The 17,274-nt window shown below is 31.5% G+C and overlaps 3 protein-coding genes across 4 annotated transcripts; all 3 read left to right on the forward strand.

The window, feature by feature from the left end:
* The first annotated feature begins 54 nt into the window (after positions 1–54).
* LOC125830211 (uncharacterized) lies at positions 55–3,643 on the forward strand. Its single transcript, XM_049509414.1, has 3 exons — positions 55–106; positions 2,089–2,202; positions 3,406–3,643. The coding sequence occupies exons 1-3, from the start codon at positions 62–64 to the stop codon at positions 3,529–3,531; spliced, it is 285 nt and encodes a 94-aa protein (XP_049365371.1). The 5' UTR covers positions 55–61; the 3' UTR covers positions 3,532–3,643.
* Positions 3,644–7,168: 3,525 nt separating this feature from the next.
* LOC125830203 (rac-like GTP-binding protein RHO1) lies at positions 7,169–11,399 on the forward strand. Of its 2 annotated transcripts, none has more exons than XM_049509406.1 (8): positions 7,169–7,284; positions 7,512–7,748; positions 9,458–9,545; positions 9,733–9,842; positions 9,938–10,001; positions 10,675–10,739; positions 10,845–10,910; positions 11,006–11,399. In XM_049509406.1, the coding sequence occupies exons 2-8, from the start codon at positions 7,650–7,652 to the stop codon at positions 11,105–11,107; spliced, it is 594 nt and encodes a 197-aa protein (XP_049365363.1). In that variant the 5' UTR covers positions 7,169–7,284; positions 7,512–7,649; the 3' UTR covers positions 11,108–11,399. The 2 variants fall into 2 exon arrangements, with proteins under 2 accessions (XP_049365363.1, XP_049365364.1); XM_049509407.1 differs by having other exon boundaries at positions 7,178–7,284; positions 7,585–7,748.
* Positions 11,400–14,564: 3,165 nt separating this feature from the next.
* LOC125830204 (ubiquitin-conjugating enzyme E2 5B-like) lies at positions 14,565–16,984 on the forward strand. Its single transcript, XM_049509408.1, has 4 exons — positions 14,565–14,724; positions 15,354–15,481; positions 15,999–16,103; positions 16,612–16,984. The coding sequence occupies exons 1-4, from the start codon at positions 14,655–14,657 to the stop codon at positions 16,753–16,755; spliced, it is 447 nt and encodes a 148-aa protein (XP_049365365.1). The 5' UTR covers positions 14,565–14,654; the 3' UTR covers positions 16,756–16,984.
* The last annotated feature ends 290 nt before the right edge of the window (positions 16,985–17,274 follow it).

Here is a 17,274-nt window from a genome sequence, read left to right on the forward strand (position 1 = left end):
AAAAAAACAGCACAATTTCATTCAATATTTAAGCATTGAGGTTAATGATTTGGGGAAGAAGATGGATGACGAAACTCAGATTTCAGCCATGAAAGATGATTACGAGGTAACAAAATTCTCCATTTCATTGTTATTAGTATGTTTTGTTTAATCTTGTGACTACTGCTGCCAATTTTTTGCTCTAATTTTTAATTGAAACTGTTTGAGGAAAAAAAGGGTTAATCTCATATAGGTCTTGTAATTGAACCTTTATTGAACTTCAATATATATGGAATGGGGAGAGGTTGAGGTAGGTCAATGAAGTATGGGGATAGGTGATTATACATGATATGGCGTAACTTTAGTTTATCGAGGACATGATATTAGATAGGAGGATATGAAGGTTGCGGATTAGGATAGGAGGTTAGTAGTAGTTGAGCTTTGACTCGCGTTAGGCTTGATGGGAGCTTGTAAGCATCGTGTCAGTCGTAGAAGATAATTTGAAGCTTTTGTTGAACTTCAATACATATCCAATGAAATAGATGAAAGAAGTATTCGATAAAGGTGATTAGACATATGATATGTTATCGCAACTTCAGATTATTGCGTGTATGATCTTAGATAGGAGGATATGAAAGTCCTTGATTAGGGTAGAAGGTTAGTAGGTAGTTGAGCTTTGACTCGCATTTCGATGGGTTTAGGCTTGGTGGAGCCTGAGAGCATCGTGTATGTCGTAATATTAGTCTTATATATGTATATTCTTTCAGTTACTGCATTATTTTGATGTTGTTACTGTTTCTTTTCTCTGAAGGTTGTGTACTGCTTTTCTTATTAATTGACATGTTTTGTTCACTGTCGTATCCCCTTTTTCCGTAAATACATTGATTTGATGCACTTGAGCTGAGGGTTTATCGAAAATAATCTCTCTACCCTTCCATGAGGTAGAGGTAAGATGTGCGTACACGCACTCTACCCTTAGTAAACTCCATTTGTGGGATCAAGCCGGGTATGATGTTGTTTAAGAGAACAATAATCATCAATTCTCTTATTGATATCGAGTCATACATTACAAAATGTTCTTTATTGAGGATCAATCGGATTTATTATGTACCTTTTCGTCCCTAAGACCTTTTTCTTGAGCCTAGGATCTATCGGAAGCAACCTCTCTACCTCCCAAGGTTAGGGTAAGGTTGCGTACACTACCCTCCCCTCCAAGACCCCACTTGTGGGATTACAGTAGGTATGTTGTTGTTTTTTGTCCCTAAGACAATTTCCTTTAACTCTGATAGATAAATAGGACTAACTCAACACTCAAAAGATCTTTTGAGTTGAAGAAAGAAATATGAGAATTCAATTTGTTTAGGAGAAGCCCAAAGAGTATAGGAAAGGACAGCCATTTCTCACCAAAAAAGAATGGAAGAGATAAGTCGTACATGTAAGATCAATGCTTCCTTGCCATGACTATGGAAGCTTTTAGATACGTAGGAAAAGGAAAAAGAATGAACTTATTTGCTGCGATACGATTTGCAATGCTACTTGATTGATAATATATCTGCAGATGGTAGAGTCCTTCGACTCTCTAAGGATAGAACAAAATATAGGTCTTGTGTAGATATAGCATTGCTTCCTCTCCTCTTAAGATTGGTTTCATGTATTGATAAACATTCCCTAGTATATGGCGGCTTTGTTTGGATTTTCACCAAGCTTGATAGGTGACAGCAAGTAGTGCATATATCAGTGAATTTTACTCGTCTGACTAAGGAAAGTAAGCATGACTCGAAACATGAAACCAACACTATAAATTATTCCGAGCTTCTAACTTCCTTCAATAAGAATAACCTAAATGTGTCACTTTCATGCCGAAATACCGGATTTATACTAGAGTCCCAGAACCCATGGAATGAAATTAAAAGTCCATCCCCTAGCTTAGTCTGTATTCGCAGCTGTTGCAACTCCATACCGACACCTCACTACTACTTATATTTTTCCTTAATTTTCATATTGATAGATTTTTTTAATTACTTTGGTTTCCAACTAGGCATATAGTTCCTTAGCAGTTTTTGTTTCTAGTTTGTTGCTATTAGCTTTAATCTATTGAGTATAATTCAGGTCAAAGAAAAGAAGCAAGCTGCTGCAGATGTCCTGTTTCAATACTCAAACTTTGTTATGGCCTGCATTGGTAATCAAGTTCGGCCTTGTGATCTGAGACTACATTTGATGAAAGTAAGCGTTTTTTGAAATTTCATTAGCTCTATGGATATCATGGGAACAATTTCTTAATTACAGTGTATTAACCGTCCAAATTTGAGGAAATCAGCGATCCCAACAAAATATGCCCTTATAGTTGCCATATTTCAACTGCTTCGACTACTACACAAGTCCAAACAAATAGTTGGAAAGAACCCTTTTGTTTTTTTCGTGCATTCCGTTCTTACTCATCTCTTTTATCTTTATTTTCTCCGGTGGATTGTCTCCAGATATCCCCTACCATCTTCCAAAATGATATATGTAACTCTATGCAACAGTTTTATTTGTCCAAATTTGAGAATGTAGCTCAACCAATTCATGTTAGATTGATCTTTTCAATATATTTATTCATCATGTGGTCCAAAAAGCTCTTATATGGAAACTTTTTGTGACCACGAGATATATTGGCATTCGTCAATCATTTGATTGGACTGCAATTTGGAATTGGTGCACTTGACGTTATGAATCATTTGAAAAATAAAGGTATACTGTTGTAGATTTTCTACTTTTTGGTATACTGCTTATATATAGGATATTTTTCTTAAGAATTTTTTTTTTGTATACTCCGAATATGATAAAACTGTTTGTTACTACTACATACGCAGCTCCAGCTTGAGATTCGAACAATGAATTCACTGCATATTGAAGAGGAAAGTTTTGAGTGCAACACCTAGTTTATTTCTTGTCAAAATGAATTTGATTTAGTTTCTTTGATACCCAATGCTTCTAATACCACAGCAACTGAACTTGATTTAACACCAGAGTTGTGGATCTTGGAGCAACGGTAAAGTTATTCCCCGTGTGACCTATAGGTCACGAGTTTGAGCCGTGTAAGCAATCATTAATGCTTGCATTAGGGTAGGTTGTCTACAATCTACATCACACCCCTTGGGGTGCTGCCCTTCTCATGACCTTGCTAACGCGGGATGCTTTTGTACATCAGGCTGCCCTTCTTTTAGTTGTGGATCTGCTCATATTTTGAGAAAACATATGATATAGTTGCTTGCTTTTGAATTTCAGCTGGCGATTTGTCGTCTCAAATAGTTTTTTTCTGGTCATATTTACACTTTACTTTTCAAGAAACATTGTAAACAGTCTGAAAGGATCACTCGTGCACTAGCAATAAAGTAGTTGTAATTGGTCCTAAGTATTGTTTTGCTTTGATTCAACTTTCTTCAGGAGGTCTCAGGATTACCAACTTCATTGAAGCAGGAGCGACGTGCAGCATCCTCTCCCGTTGCAATGGGAGAGATTTCGAGCTCAGGCACTTCGAGACTTGAAACAGACAACTTTAAAGGTATCTAGACGCGGAAACTGCAACACTATCGTTGTTTTTATTAGTTCAGTTTCTTTTAAAATACGAGTTTCAACAATCATTTGATCTAATGGAGGTGTAAATTGTACGATTCATGTCATGGAGGATGTTGGAATTGATTAATAGTACACAAACTATTTATATTATCAATATATAAAACTTACTCTACTTTTTTTTTTTTACTAAGCTAGAATATAATATAGTCACATATAGCAAATATAAAAATCATATTTGTATGTTATAGCTATAGTTTGCATAATTGCGCTTCATAGCAAATTTTATGTTTGTTATGGAGCTTTTGATTTGTATAATTCGCTAGATACATCCAATTTTATACAAACTGTTCAGTTTTGTATAAATTCATTTATACATTGTAATTTGTATAATAAGATATGTAATTGTATAATTATAAGTGTATAGGACGAAAATATATGTATTTGTATTTGTATATATATTTCTCTCGCTTTATACAAACACAAATGCATTTTATACTGAAATGTATAATATGACTAATTGTATACCGAATCAGATGGCAAAAAAAGGGAATGTTTGTTGCGAATTACAAATAAAATAAACTATAGCTATAATATTTAATTTGAATTAATAGTTTGCTATTTCATACCATTTTCCCTATAATATATAGTGTATTTTCACCAATTGAGAGCATGGGCTAAAGTTATTGACAACCCAACAAATAACCCTACATCCATATAAATCATAAAAAGAGCAAGGTGGACATATATATAGAGAGAGAGACAATTCCAACAAAGAACAACACTCCACATTTATTGATAGCTATATATCTTGTTACTAAGTTGGTTTCATTTGTCAATTCAATGATAGCTTATTTAGAGTACGATTCATAAGTCATTCAGAAGCGGAATTAGAATTTTGAGAGTTCATAATTTTTTTATTCTTAAAAATAAGTAAAATTATTAAATTCTTGATAAATTATTTATATTTTTTAAAATATAAATAGTTATTAATTTTTTTTTAATCTATTATTGACACGCTAACTCTATCCCTAATCGAATTGTCAATTTAGAGTAGTTATATATTGGAGGGGGGGGGGGGGGGGGGGGGACGGCACTTCCCTTTTAATAAATTTTAAGAGGTACATATTCAAATTAATTAAATATTTCAAATTAAATATCAAACATCAGATGAAAAAGAAAAAGAAAAATTTCGACAACTAGGATTTTTTATTAAATGAAGTTAGGAACTCACAGTTTGGTGGATACAAATTTTCATCAACGTGTACAAAGAATAATATAATTCGACATTAGTGATGTAATGATTTTATGAAGTAAGAATATAGATAATTAATCATAGCTAAATGAGAAAAATATATGTATAATATATCATGGTTTAATATAAATATTCTATGTATGTATTTCGTTATTGCAAAATATATATTTTTTAGTTGTGGTTATTGCAACACGTATAAAAGCAATGAATTTTTAAATATTTTTTGTTTCATTAGAACATGATATTTACTTAGAGATATGGAAATGGGTAGAGGATCACAATGTAGAGAATCGAATCCTCATCAATTAAATGAAAGTTTATACTTCCTTTGTCCCTTTTTACTTGTCCAATTTTCTTTTTTTTACTTGTCATTTTTTGATAAATCAAGAAAGGACAATTGTTTTTACCTATTATACCCTCAATTTGTTACTTCCTCCGTACAACAATAGTTGTCCACTATACTAAAAATAGTTGTCCAATACTTGTCCATTTTAGAAAATCAAGAGATAATTTATTTTTTGTATCTATTTTACCCTTGCTATTAAAAAGTAGTAGTATTTATCATTTAACACATTTTTTAAAACATTAAATTTAATAAAGTCAAAGGATAATATAGTGATATTACCCCTATTATTTATTGTTTCTTAAAGAGTATGTCAAGTCAATAGTGGATACTTATTGTTGGACAGAAGGAGTAACATTAAGATAGTGTCTTTAAAAAATGTAGTGCGTAAAAATACTTGTGATTCTATCAATTAATAGGGGTAACATAGTAAATTCACTATAATAATTAATATTTTCTTAATTTGTGCGTCAAATTCAAATTTAACAAGTAAAAAAAAAATAGAAAAAATATAGTCAACTAAGTGAGCTACTAAAATTTCCGAGCTAAATTTTAGAGGTCCCCCATATGCACAGAATGTTGTCTACTTTTAGGAGCCAAATGTCAATTTGCCACTAAGATATGTTTTTTTTCCTTTCTTAGCAGCCAATTTGTCATATTTATTGTTATTAAGAAGAAATGGTTCTCTGATTAATTCAGATTCACATCGCATAAGATTCATTTAAAGGGGAAGATTATTTTCATATTAGAAGATTTAAATTCGAAAACTCTAATTAAAATATAAGAAAAATTATATTCATCTCATCACGAGCTTTGTTGGTATTTATAAATACCTATTGTCTATTAAAAGCAATGGTTGGCAAGATTCTTTTTAATTCAGTTGACACTTTCATGTGAAGATACAATTTATTGCATGCAATCCTGAAATATCACAAGTTCAACTAGTTTGAATTTATTTTAATTTATGTGGTAATTTTTTTTTAATTCATTCAAAAAAAGAATTAGACTTTTAATTTTACGGTGAATGAGAATTTTTCATATAGATATTAGTATCACATATTTATAGTTATAATTGTTTTGAAAAATAAAAATCTTAAACTACATGTTAATTCAAATTTTGACGCATAAATCAAATCAAAATGAATATATATTATGCGAAAACGGTTTCTTTTCAAGAGTTATATAATATGAATCTAGAAAATTCAATGAAAACAGAGCGGAGTGTGGCGTGGAAAGTTAGGGTGGTCAAAATACGAGAGTGGAGATGAGATAATGAGCTTGAAATTAAATACGATTTATGAAACTTGTTTTTCCTCATTTGAGAAGTCATTTTCTATTTGATTAATCAAATATGAAAAAATTAGTTAAACTATCATCATCTATGTATTATAACACAACTCGAAACTGTCTAAACGAATTATTTGAACTATCACCATCTATGTATTACAACATACATTAAAGTTGTCTAGACCAACTATTTGTTGTTCCCTTAACACACCCCAAGCTGTATAGGCCAACTATTCGTTGATTTTTTCTACTTAAATTATTACCATCTATATAGTTATTTAGACCAACTATTCGTTCTTCTATTTTTCTACCTGAATTATTAGCATCCCTGTATTAAAATACACTTCAAAGTTGTCTACTCAACCAACTATTCGTTATTTTGTTTTTTTAGTTGAACAATTACCATCTATGTATCAAAACAAACCTCGAAATTATCTACGCTAGCTATTCGTTATTTTATTTTTTTTAAAACCTAAATTATCGTCATCTATTTATTAAAACACCAGAAAATTGTCTAAACCAACTATCTATTATTCCTTTTTTCCACTTGAACAATTACTATCTACTAAAAAAAAAAAACAACGTTTAGCTGAGACACGCAAAACTCGCAAAAGAGTGATAGTTCAAATGTGTTTTCCGCCATTATCTCATAAGAAAATGACATTTCTACCCCTACAAAGACGATTATGTATTGGAAGAAAAGCGTGAGAAGAGAAAAAAAAAAGCCAATCATAAGCAAAATACAAAAAGAGTCTCAGTTCTTCTTCTTCGTTGGCTGACAGACACACACACAGAAAGAGAAAAACAGAGTGTTTTTTCCAGGCAGCGAACGATTCAACCGCAGTATTTTCCGGCAAGAAAAAAGGTACACACAATAGTTTTACAAACAGCTTAATGGGTTTTCCTTTTCTCTCTCTTTACCTCTAATTTTTTCTCTCTCTCTAGATCTAAATTTACACACACACCCATTTTCCCTTTTCCCCAAAATTCCATTCTCCCCCTTTTTGATTTCAACCATTTTTTTTTTCAATTTTGGGTTTGGGTTTTCCTCCAGATAATCAAACTTTTTGTGGGTTTTTGCCATTTTTGCAGATGGGTCATTGAAAGGGACTGAAAAATTCAAGAAGCATTACATTGTTACGTTTTTGTTTGTTTCATTGATCAGGTCTTCTCAAGAAGATCTGATAAGAAGTGGGTCATCGTTAATTTTTAACCCAAACAAGAAAAGTTATGAGTGCTTCCAGGTTTATCAAGTGTGTTACAGTGGGTGATGGTGCTGTTGGAAAGACTTGTCTTTTGATTTCTTACACCAGCAATACTTTTCCTACGGTTTGTTCATCAACCCCTTTTGCTTTGTGTTGTTAAATTTTCGTTTTGAGAGTGTGTTTGGTAATGTGAGGAAATTTTTTTTGTTTTATTTTCTTTCTCCTGTTTGTTTAGCTTGATTTTGCTGAGAATGTTGAGGAAAAAGATGTCATTTTGTTGATAAATTGTTATACATTATTGTCAATCAAGACTCTATTTGTGTACCTTTTGTAATTAGTGGTGGAAGTAGGATTTTCACAAGGGGGTTATACATCTACGATATATACGTAAAAGCATAAAAGTTGACAATTTTCAGGCCAAGGGATTCGATTCCCCCCCCCCCCCCCCCTAGCTCCTCCCCTGCTTGTAATAGCTGTATGTCTCCTGCTTTTACATCAAACCTGGAAAATGATTTCCAAAGTGCAACCTCTGGCAGTCAAAGCTATAGGGAGATGTGCTTTGGTCTTTCCATCGATAGAAGTAGTAGGTATATAACTCATGCAGCTAGTAGGTGATAGGAGGATGTAAGCCCTGGTGGTAGTGGTACTTTGGCTAATCAAACATTTTCCTTAAAGTACCATTTTCTTTCAAGGAAATCATTTTTTCTCTTCCTTTGTTTTTCTTTCTATTCTCTTCTTGAAAGCCGTAAATGTAATACAGTGGTGGCAATAATGTGTAAACACCTCTGTCAATGTGGAGGATTTGAGAGTGGGACAGGGAAGGACCTTGTATAATTGTATTCACCCTCTTGCCTATTTTCCCTGCTAATTCATTTTTGCGATATGCTTTATTTGATTCTTTTCAGAACTTGCTCATGAATATATATATATCTATAACAATCACGTAAAAAGTGCATTTCTTTTTAGTCCGCTTAAAAGAAGTTACGGGCATGTCAGCTTTTTTGCTTAGGCATGTCAGCAGGTTCCTGCTGTGTGTTTTGATTTGCTTGCTTATTGAAGGTCTCTCTGTACTAATATCTTGTTGTAGGCTTTTGTTGATCTTTTGGACTAATTTCCTTGTTCACGTAATCTCTTTGTATGTTGTTTTGATTCTTCTGAAAAGGTTCTTGGATCACATGATTTTTTTGTATTTCCATCCTCGAAACTTGATTGATGATAGGCTGCCCTTTACCTTTCTCCACTTAAAAGCCAGATGTGTTTGCTTAATATCTGCTGGGAGCTAACGTGACCCACCCTGTTTCGATCTTTTGGATAAATTGCCTGGCTTACAACTTTACATGATCTGTTGCTTTAATAATATCTTGTTGCGCGCTAAATTGCACTTTTTTCGATATTTTTACACAAGTATTTCTTGGTATACATGTTTGTTTGTTTTATGCTACATTTAGAAGCATATTGAGCTATGTCTTTAACAAATTCACCACGTGTTCCTCTTAAATCTACTTGTGATAATTAGTCTTAAAGGTAAGGAAGAGAAGACATTGAATTTATTCAATATGAACTTGGTGATATTTACATCGGACCGTTTGGTGGTTGCTCTTTTCTGCACTTACATCTTTGTTGGTTTTGAGGAAAAAGTTAATTCACTTAACATGCACTGAATGTTTTTTTTTTTTTTTTTTTGGCTCGAATTACAGTGCTTGATTCATAAAAAGTTTGTATATTCCGAGAAGGATTCCTTTCATCTTCCCCAAATTTAACATCAATTGCTACTTCTCAGAAAAAGAATTTAACATCACCTGCTTTTCCCTCATTCATGTAATTGTTTGACAGGATTATGTGCCCACTGTGTTCGACAATTTCAGTGCAAATGTGGTTGTCAATGGAGCCACTGTCAACCTAGGGTTGTGGGATACTGCTGGTAATTATTTATTTGCTCGACATTTATTGCTTGAATCTTCTGATAACTGTTGCATGTTTATGTATTCTAATGCATATATACCTATAATAATGCCAACGATAAGCTGTCCAAATTGTTATACCTATAATAATGCCAACGATAAGTTGTCCAAATTGTTATGAGTCTTACTTCATTAAATGTATAACAGGACAGGAGGACTACAACAGATTAAGACCTCTGAGTTACCGTGGGGCCGATGTTTTCATTTTGGCATTCTCTCTCATTAGTAAAGCCAGCTATGAGAATGTCTCCAAGAAGGTGAGTGTTTTATTTTGTACTTCTCTTCATTTACAATTCTTTCTATTCGTTGTCGGTACATGAAAAAATTACTATTTTGATTTGATTATTTTCAGTGGATTCCTGAGTTGAAGCACTATGCTCCTGGTGTTCCAATTGTACTTGTTGGAACAAAACTTGGTGAGGCCTTCATTTAAACATGATATAATCTGCGGTTTGTTTCATAGATCTGCATGAGGTGATGATCAATAGTGTCTGCAATCTTCTTATTTATTTAATACTTATAAACTCTCTTTGATCAAAAGAAGATAGGCCAGTGCTAAATGACATTGCCACTATAAGAGCCTAACTTGATAGTGTTTAGGTTGTTACTGGTAGAAGAGTGTAAAGATTTCTGCTTTTCTCGAAGTAGAAGGAACTTTTTTCCCGGGTAAGAGAATAGATTTAAGGAAACTTCTGAAGAGCTAATAGAACGGGATGGTGGGCCATCTGGGCATTGAAGTTGTGGAATGGTTGGTGGCTGGTAAACGTGTGTTTGTCCCCACCTTTGTTTCTTTTCTTGTTAGTGCCTCTTTGATTATAATTAGAATTACAAGGATGCATTATTATATTTAGAATTAATCTCCTTTAAATGTGAAAAGCTTGGTTATCAACCTGTGTTGAGTAACTATATCTTTACTCATTATAACATGCGGAATCATGCTATAATACAGTTTCTCTTTACATTCTGTATCTCATCTTTTGCTGCTAACGTCTATCAGTGTGTTTATTCAGCTATTTTATATGCTTAGTATTGTTGATTTCCAATTATCAATGCCTAACTAGCCTACTTTACCTCTTGTATTGTACTCAGATCTTCGGGATGACAAGCAATTTTTCGTAGACCATCCTGGTGCTGTGCCGATTACTACTGCTCAGGTAAGGATAACTAGCACTCTTCCTCTTTTGATTGTATCCGATGGAGAATGATTTTTTGGTAGTTTTGTCCATTTTCATTTGATATCTCTTATTTTAACCCTCAAGGGTGAGGAGCTAAGAAAAACAATTGGTGCACCATCTTACGTTGAATGTAGTTCAAAAACACAACAGGTATGTTTCCCCTACAGCATCTACATTTCTTGCACCGTATATTCTTCTCACATGCTTTTTATTGAAGCATTTGGTTGAATGTTTCCTTGTTGCAGAATGTGAAAGCTGTGTTTGATGCTGCCATTAAGGTCGTCCTCCAGCCTCCCAAGACGAAGAAAAAGAAGGGGAAATCTCAAAAGGCCTGCTCGATATTGTGATCAACTGTAGGTCCAACGATAATGGCTCATCATAATTCCCGTTGTAACATCCCCCCTTATATCCCTTTGTCTCGGAGGAAGTAGAAGGTTCTCATCTGTCTTATTCGGAACTACTAACGATCCCTCAAAAAGTGTTTCAGGTGGCTTGGTTTTTCTGTATAATTGTTGTTCACCATGTAGGCCACTTTAGTGTTTCCTTTGTTTTGATTTGATTTATGTATTAACAACTGAATGATCCTCAGTTAGGAAAACAAATTCTTTTTGGAATGTTGGGCTTCTCTGTGTTTTCTTGTTTTGCATCTCATTTTAACCTTTTTGTTACTTTGAAATGTTCTTGTTTAGCTCAACTTGTATCGAGGGTCTTTCGGAACAGTCTCTCTGCCTCCACGAGTTAGTGGGCCCTCTGTAGACCTCACATGTGGGATTAAACTAGGTCTGTTGTTGTTTGTTTAGCTCAACTTTTGCTTCAAAATGGTCAAAAGTAAAGAATGTGAGTAGGAGTTCATTTTTTATTTTATTTTTCTCCGTTGTTTCTTTTATTTCGATTATCTGTAATATTTTTATCATAATTTTTACTTTTGCATTTTTTCAAACCATGTTCCAAAAAAGTTTGAGGTTTATTAGAAAGAATCTCTCTATCTCATAAAGGTGGAGTAAGGTCTACGTAAATTTCAACCTCACTTGTGGTAGACAGTGGTATTAGGGTTATTTGTTCACATGTGGCTATTTTATTGAATACATGTTACCTTCTACCAACACGAATAACGAATAACTCTATGCATTTAAGTGAAGGTATATGAAAAAAAAAATTGCTTAGTATTTTATTTTCGTGATACTTCCGAATTTTCTCAATTCATTTATCACTGAGTTATATTTTTGTGGGTGCACAACTAAACTCATACTTATTGTGTGAGAAACTTCAACCTATATTATATATATATAAGATGATTCAAATCTTCGGATGAGCTGGAGTTTTTTGTCTTTTCTAACTTGGCTTGATTATGAAGCAACTCTTTTAGCTTTCATTAAATTGTTCCATCTTTTCTTTTTTAAGTAAAAAGGAATATTTTCTTTATGAAGTTAGAAGGTAGATAGACATATTCCCCTTTAATAGAGGTGAATGGTGATCCACTCCTTAGTTATTTTTTTTCTCAAAATAAATAATAATAATAATTCTACAGTTGTCTATGATTTATTTTTTCAAAAAAAAAAAAAAAGGAATGTGATCTTTACAAACATGGCACAAAGTGGCAAACTTGATTGCCACTCATTGGTTACTAATATATTAGATTCTCCCTTGCCTAAGGGTCATTGTATATATTTAATGAAAGTGGGGATTTTATTTTTTTATTTTTCTTAAAAGATCGTTAAATTTAATTTAGGAGACTTAAAAATTTATAACAATCATGATTTATGTTAGCAGTTATTGAAATCATTAAGATGTGAATAAACTTTTGCGATTGACGAAAATCTTTACGAAATGAATGAACTCTTTTTATCCATAGTGTAAAAGTTCTTCTAATAAATAAAAGGGAAAAGAGATTTAAAAATATCCCAATTTTGACCGAATTTGTTATTACGATATCAAACTTTCATGAGGACCTATTACTCCCTAGACTATTTAATACCGTATTCTTTACCCCCTGAACTATTTAATAGTGTATTTTAAAGGTATATATATGTGCTCACGTGAACACATTACTATTTATAATTATACAATATTTTTTATTTCCACGTGGGCACATATATAGGTTTAAAATAAGCTATTAAATAATCTAGGGGGTAATAAATCCTCATGAAAGTTGGTATCATAACAACAAATTCGGTCAAAATTGAGATATTTTTCAGACCCTTATCTCTAAATAAAAAGGTAACTTTAATTTTAGTTCTTTCTAGACTTTTAGTATACCACCATCCATAATGTTACTATTTTGAATTCTCCCTTGACTAAGGTTCATTATATTCTTTTTATTTATACTATATATAAGAGGCCACAAAAATAGTTGTTGGATGACACGTCAACTTTTTAGTCAAGGGTATTTCTGATATTTTATTCATCTATTTTCTTTTGTTTTAATCTATTATATATATAAATATATAATATAAACATATGAAAAATTTGGCCAACTTTCAAAATTTCACTTATATCACATAAATTGGAATAAAAGAAGTAACATATACTACTATGTAAGAATTGCATAAAAAGTTATATAAGTCACAATAATTAACAACCTAAAATATCTATAAAAAATTAAAAAAATTGTTGTCTTTCGATATAGAATACACATAAATAATCCTCTGACCTAATAACAATTCTTTAATTATTATTTTTCGCAAAACAATACTTATTTATCATTCACTACAGAAATGATTCTTGTATTTAGTGTCGAAGTTATAATGTTAGGTACAAATTCGAATGACCTTAATAATTTTTTCTTAAATATTATATTTATATTAGAAAATCTATCAAATACTTTAATTCTGAACTCAATAACTAAAATAAATTATATATTGATAAATTTAAAACGTATAAACTTTAAATCATATCTCTGTATCTGCTTACGTTAAGATCCCCACATATCTTATGTCTAATTTAAATTAGCCTTTTAACTCTACACCATTCACAAAACAAGATTTAAGTATCCAACTAATAAATTAGTGTCATGAGAATATCATTCTAATAAGATAGGAAATACCATGAACATATACATTAAGAATATTCTTTACAATAAGATGAGATTAAATTATGACACACAAATGAAAGAACTAGAAATTGCTGCAAAGTTTAATTTTATTCTTTTCAAATTACAAAAAAAAAAAATATATATATGTGTGTGTGTGTGTTTGGTCAGGAGGAAATATGTAATTTTTTCAATAATTTTTGAAAAATATATTTTTTAGAAAAAGAAGTATCTTAATCACGAGGAAAATAACTTCACAAGTGAAGTATAAAAAAATAAATTTCGCAAATGGCATTTCACTTTAATTGTATCTTTTCAGTCTCTAACACACCGTACATCTTTACCCCCACCGAGTAACCCCATCTCCACCATCCCACGTCCATCCACGCCCACCCTCACTCCACTCTCACCTCTCATAGTATTTATCAAGATTATATAAAATACTTTTAGGACAATATTTTTACTTCGAAAAATGAATTAAAAATTCACTTATTTTTTCTTAAAAAGTATTTTTCAAGAAAACATTTTCCTTCAAACCGACCTTACCCGGAAAATATTATTATTTTTCCTTTTCTTTTTGTTTCTTCACTAGTTTGAAAAATCATCCATCGTTCCTTTTTGAAGTGCATATTTTATTTTTTATTTTTACAAATTGCTTTTTGCCATAGAATCTATACCAATGAGTGGTCACTGAATAATTATTGAAAAAGAAATTATTCTTATTTTCTTGCATATATATATTTGCATCCTTTCTTGAAATCTTTCATCAATTTAATATTTTCTCTCTATAAAACTTCTAAATTATCAATTTTTTTATTTTAAAAAAAAAAACATTTTTATTTCAATCCAAGAAGTGAGTAGAATTAATGGCATCAAGGAGAATTCACAAGGAACTAAGGGAGTTGCAAAGAGACCCTCCCACTTCATGTAGTGCAGGTAAAAAAAAAATGTTATTTTTTATATATATTTTACTATCTGTCGTCCCTCGGAGATTAAAATTATGGTGAAATGATAAATATTCTTACATCCTTGATGATATGTTTTGAGTTTGAACCTTAATATAAAGTATCTTTTGATAAAGACATTTAATTTTCAAACTCCAATACGAAATTGGACTAGTAACGCTTCAAAACGGATACATGACAGTTGGCAAAATGGAAAGGGAAAAGTTTACTAAGGTATCCTATGGTGAATCCAAGACACCGTCAAGGAGTTTCACTTTTCAGAGAATTCAAAATTTATGATACTGTCATAACTCATAACAAGATTTTGAATTTTTTCACTTGTTTAGGTTCAAAATTCACGATATTTCCGCATAATTGACTACTAATAATTTTCAAACACGAACTATTTTTCAATAGATTAATTTTCTAGGAACGGACAAGTTTATTAAAGGGTCTATTAGTGAATCCAAAGACACTATCAAAGAGTTTCACTTATTAAAATTTAAAGTTCATAATATAGCATTATGAATTTCAAAACTCACGATAATATTCTAAAATTTACACTTGTTTAAGTTCGAAATCCACGATACTATAATAATATTTTTATTATTTTTTTTTTAGGTCCTGTGGCTCAGGATATGTTTCATTGGCAAGCAACCATTATTGGGCCAAATGATAGCCCTTTTGCAGGTGGTGTTTTTCAAGTGGCCATCCATTTCCCCCCTGACTACCCTTTCAAACCCCCCAAGGTATGATTATTTATATAAAAATAAAAATATCACACTATATAATATACATCAAGCTCAACAAACCCATGATAAAAAAAAAATCTCATTTTTATAATTTATATATTTAACCAATATAATTTAATTATACGCTTGTTGTATATAGAGTATACACTGGCATTACATTATTTGTTAGGCGTTAAAAAATCGTTAAAAATGTTAAGATCTCCTTTTTTGAAAGCCATAACAAGGCTTTCGTTTCAGAAAAAAAATTATTCATACTCAATGTACGTCAGATGACTGAAAACTTGTCATATATTTGTTTGATAAACTATATATTATCGCTTAATTATAATTAATTATTAAGTATTTTCACCTCAATTTAGCATACAATTGTACTAAATTAATATGAATGATATTTTGTATAAATATTGAATATGAATAAGTATTTATCTCTCACACGCACCTCCCAAAAAAATTGGAATAATGGGAAAATAATCAAAGAAATGATTATACTTAACTTTGATAATATTATTGGCAGGTGGCTTTCAAGACCAAAGTATTCCATCCAAATATAAATAATAATGGAAATATTTGTTTGGACATTCTTAAAGACCAATGGAGCCCTGCTCTCACCATATCCAAGGTGATTTTTAATCTATAGTTTCATGATTTTTCTGATATGGCACATTTAAAATATCGAGTCAGTAACTTTTGCGTTGAATATATTTACTAAATTTTTTTCTCCATATACATATATATAGTTTGAACAAGACGCAATACACTCCGTTGAAGTATATCCAGTCAAGAAGGAAAGAAATTTGGAAAATCAAAATCTTTCAATATAATACATATATCGTGTTGACATTAAATAAATCATTTCACTTGAACATTATTATAGTATGAAATTCTTCTACCAACTTAATTAATGAGTCGGTCAAGAAAGTTAAACTACGAATTCTCTTTCGTAATCATCAATTTAATCATTGTTCATGATTCAAGATTCTATATCATCATCAATCAATTATCATGATATATTATTATTATTATTATTATTATTATTATTATTATAATAATAATAATACTAATAATAATAGTTATATTTACTTGTATGACTTAAATATCTCAATTTGTTTTTATTTTATTTTATGCAGGTTTTGCTATCCATATGTTCACTACTAACAGATCCAAATCCAGATGATCCATTGGTACCAGAAATTGCACATTTGTACAAAACTGATAGGCAAAAGTATGAATCAGTGGCTCGTAATTGGACCCAAAAATATGCTATGAATTGACTTGTGGAATTAGTCGAGGTGCTGAAGAGTTGAACCAAACGCCAAGTTTTTTTTATATTAAAAAAAAACTCATGTTACTTTTTATTAACTTATAACCATGATGTCTTCCTCCCAAACCATATAATAAGTGCAGAAAACTAGTATAAAATTAGTGAAATGAGAAATGTATCACAATTGAAATATATATAACTATGCAAATTTGGGTTAAATAAATGGTCTTTTTTTTTGCCTTTCCTTACTAAACAATATAAAATGTTGTGAATGAAATTTCTTTTTTCTCATCTGATGTTTAATACCCACACCCACTGCTTTGAATAGGATATCTCAAGTTTTAAATTCCTACCAACATGAATTGTGACGCACTGATAGGAGTGTTTCACCCTTAACCAGAAGTCTCGGATTCGAGCCTTGAGTATGGAGAAAATCTTGTTGAAAGCGTCACCCCAAAATGGGCCCTACAGAGCGCGATCCGAATTTAATCGGAGCTCCAATGTGGGCTCCGGACACTGGGTGGAAAAC

Source organism: Solanum verrucosum, unplaced genomic scaffold (genome assembly GCF_900185275.1).
Source record: "Solanum verrucosum unplaced genomic scaffold, falcon-dt-bn FXZP01000072.1, whole genome shotgun sequence".
Classification (NCBI taxonomy): domain Eukaryota; kingdom Viridiplantae; phylum Streptophyta; class Magnoliopsida; order Solanales; family Solanaceae; genus Solanum; species Solanum verrucosum.

Bases quoted from the DNA above. Each gene is read 5' to 3' on its own strand.
- LOC125830211 (XM_049509414.1), top strand. From the start codon at position 62: ATGGATGACGAAACTCAGATTTCAGCCATGAAAGATGATTACGAG. The intron at 107-2,088 runs GTAACAAAATTC...AGTATAATTCAG, and splicing joins CCATGAAAGATGATTACGAG to GTCAAAGAAAAGAAGCAAGC. The intron at 2,203-3,405 runs GTAAGCGTTTTT...AACTTTCTTCAG, and splicing joins TGAGACTACATTTGATGAAA to GAGGTCTCAGGATTACCAAC.
- LOC125830203 (XM_049509406.1), top strand. From the start codon at position 7,650: ATGAGTGCTTCCAGGTTTATCAAGTGTGTTACAGTGGGTGATGGTGCT. The intron at 10,002-10,674 runs GTGAGGCCTTCA...TATTGTACTCAG, and splicing joins ACTTGTTGGAACAAAACTTG to ATCTTCGGGATGACAAGCAA. The intron at 10,740-10,844 runs GTAAGGATAACT...TTAACCCTCAAG, and splicing joins TGCCGATTACTACTGCTCAG to GGTGAGGAGCTAAGAAAAAC.
- LOC125830204 (XM_049509408.1), top strand. From the start codon at position 14,655: ATGGCATCAAGGAGAATTCACAAGGAACTAAGGGAGTTGCAAAGAGAC. The intron at 15,482-15,998 runs GTATGATTATTT...TATTATTGGCAG, and splicing joins ACCCTTTCAAACCCCCCAAG to GTGGCTTTCAAGACCAAAGT. The intron at 16,104-16,611 runs GTGATTTTTAAT...TATTTTATGCAG, and splicing joins CTGCTCTCACCATATCCAAG to GTTTTGCTATCCATATGTTC.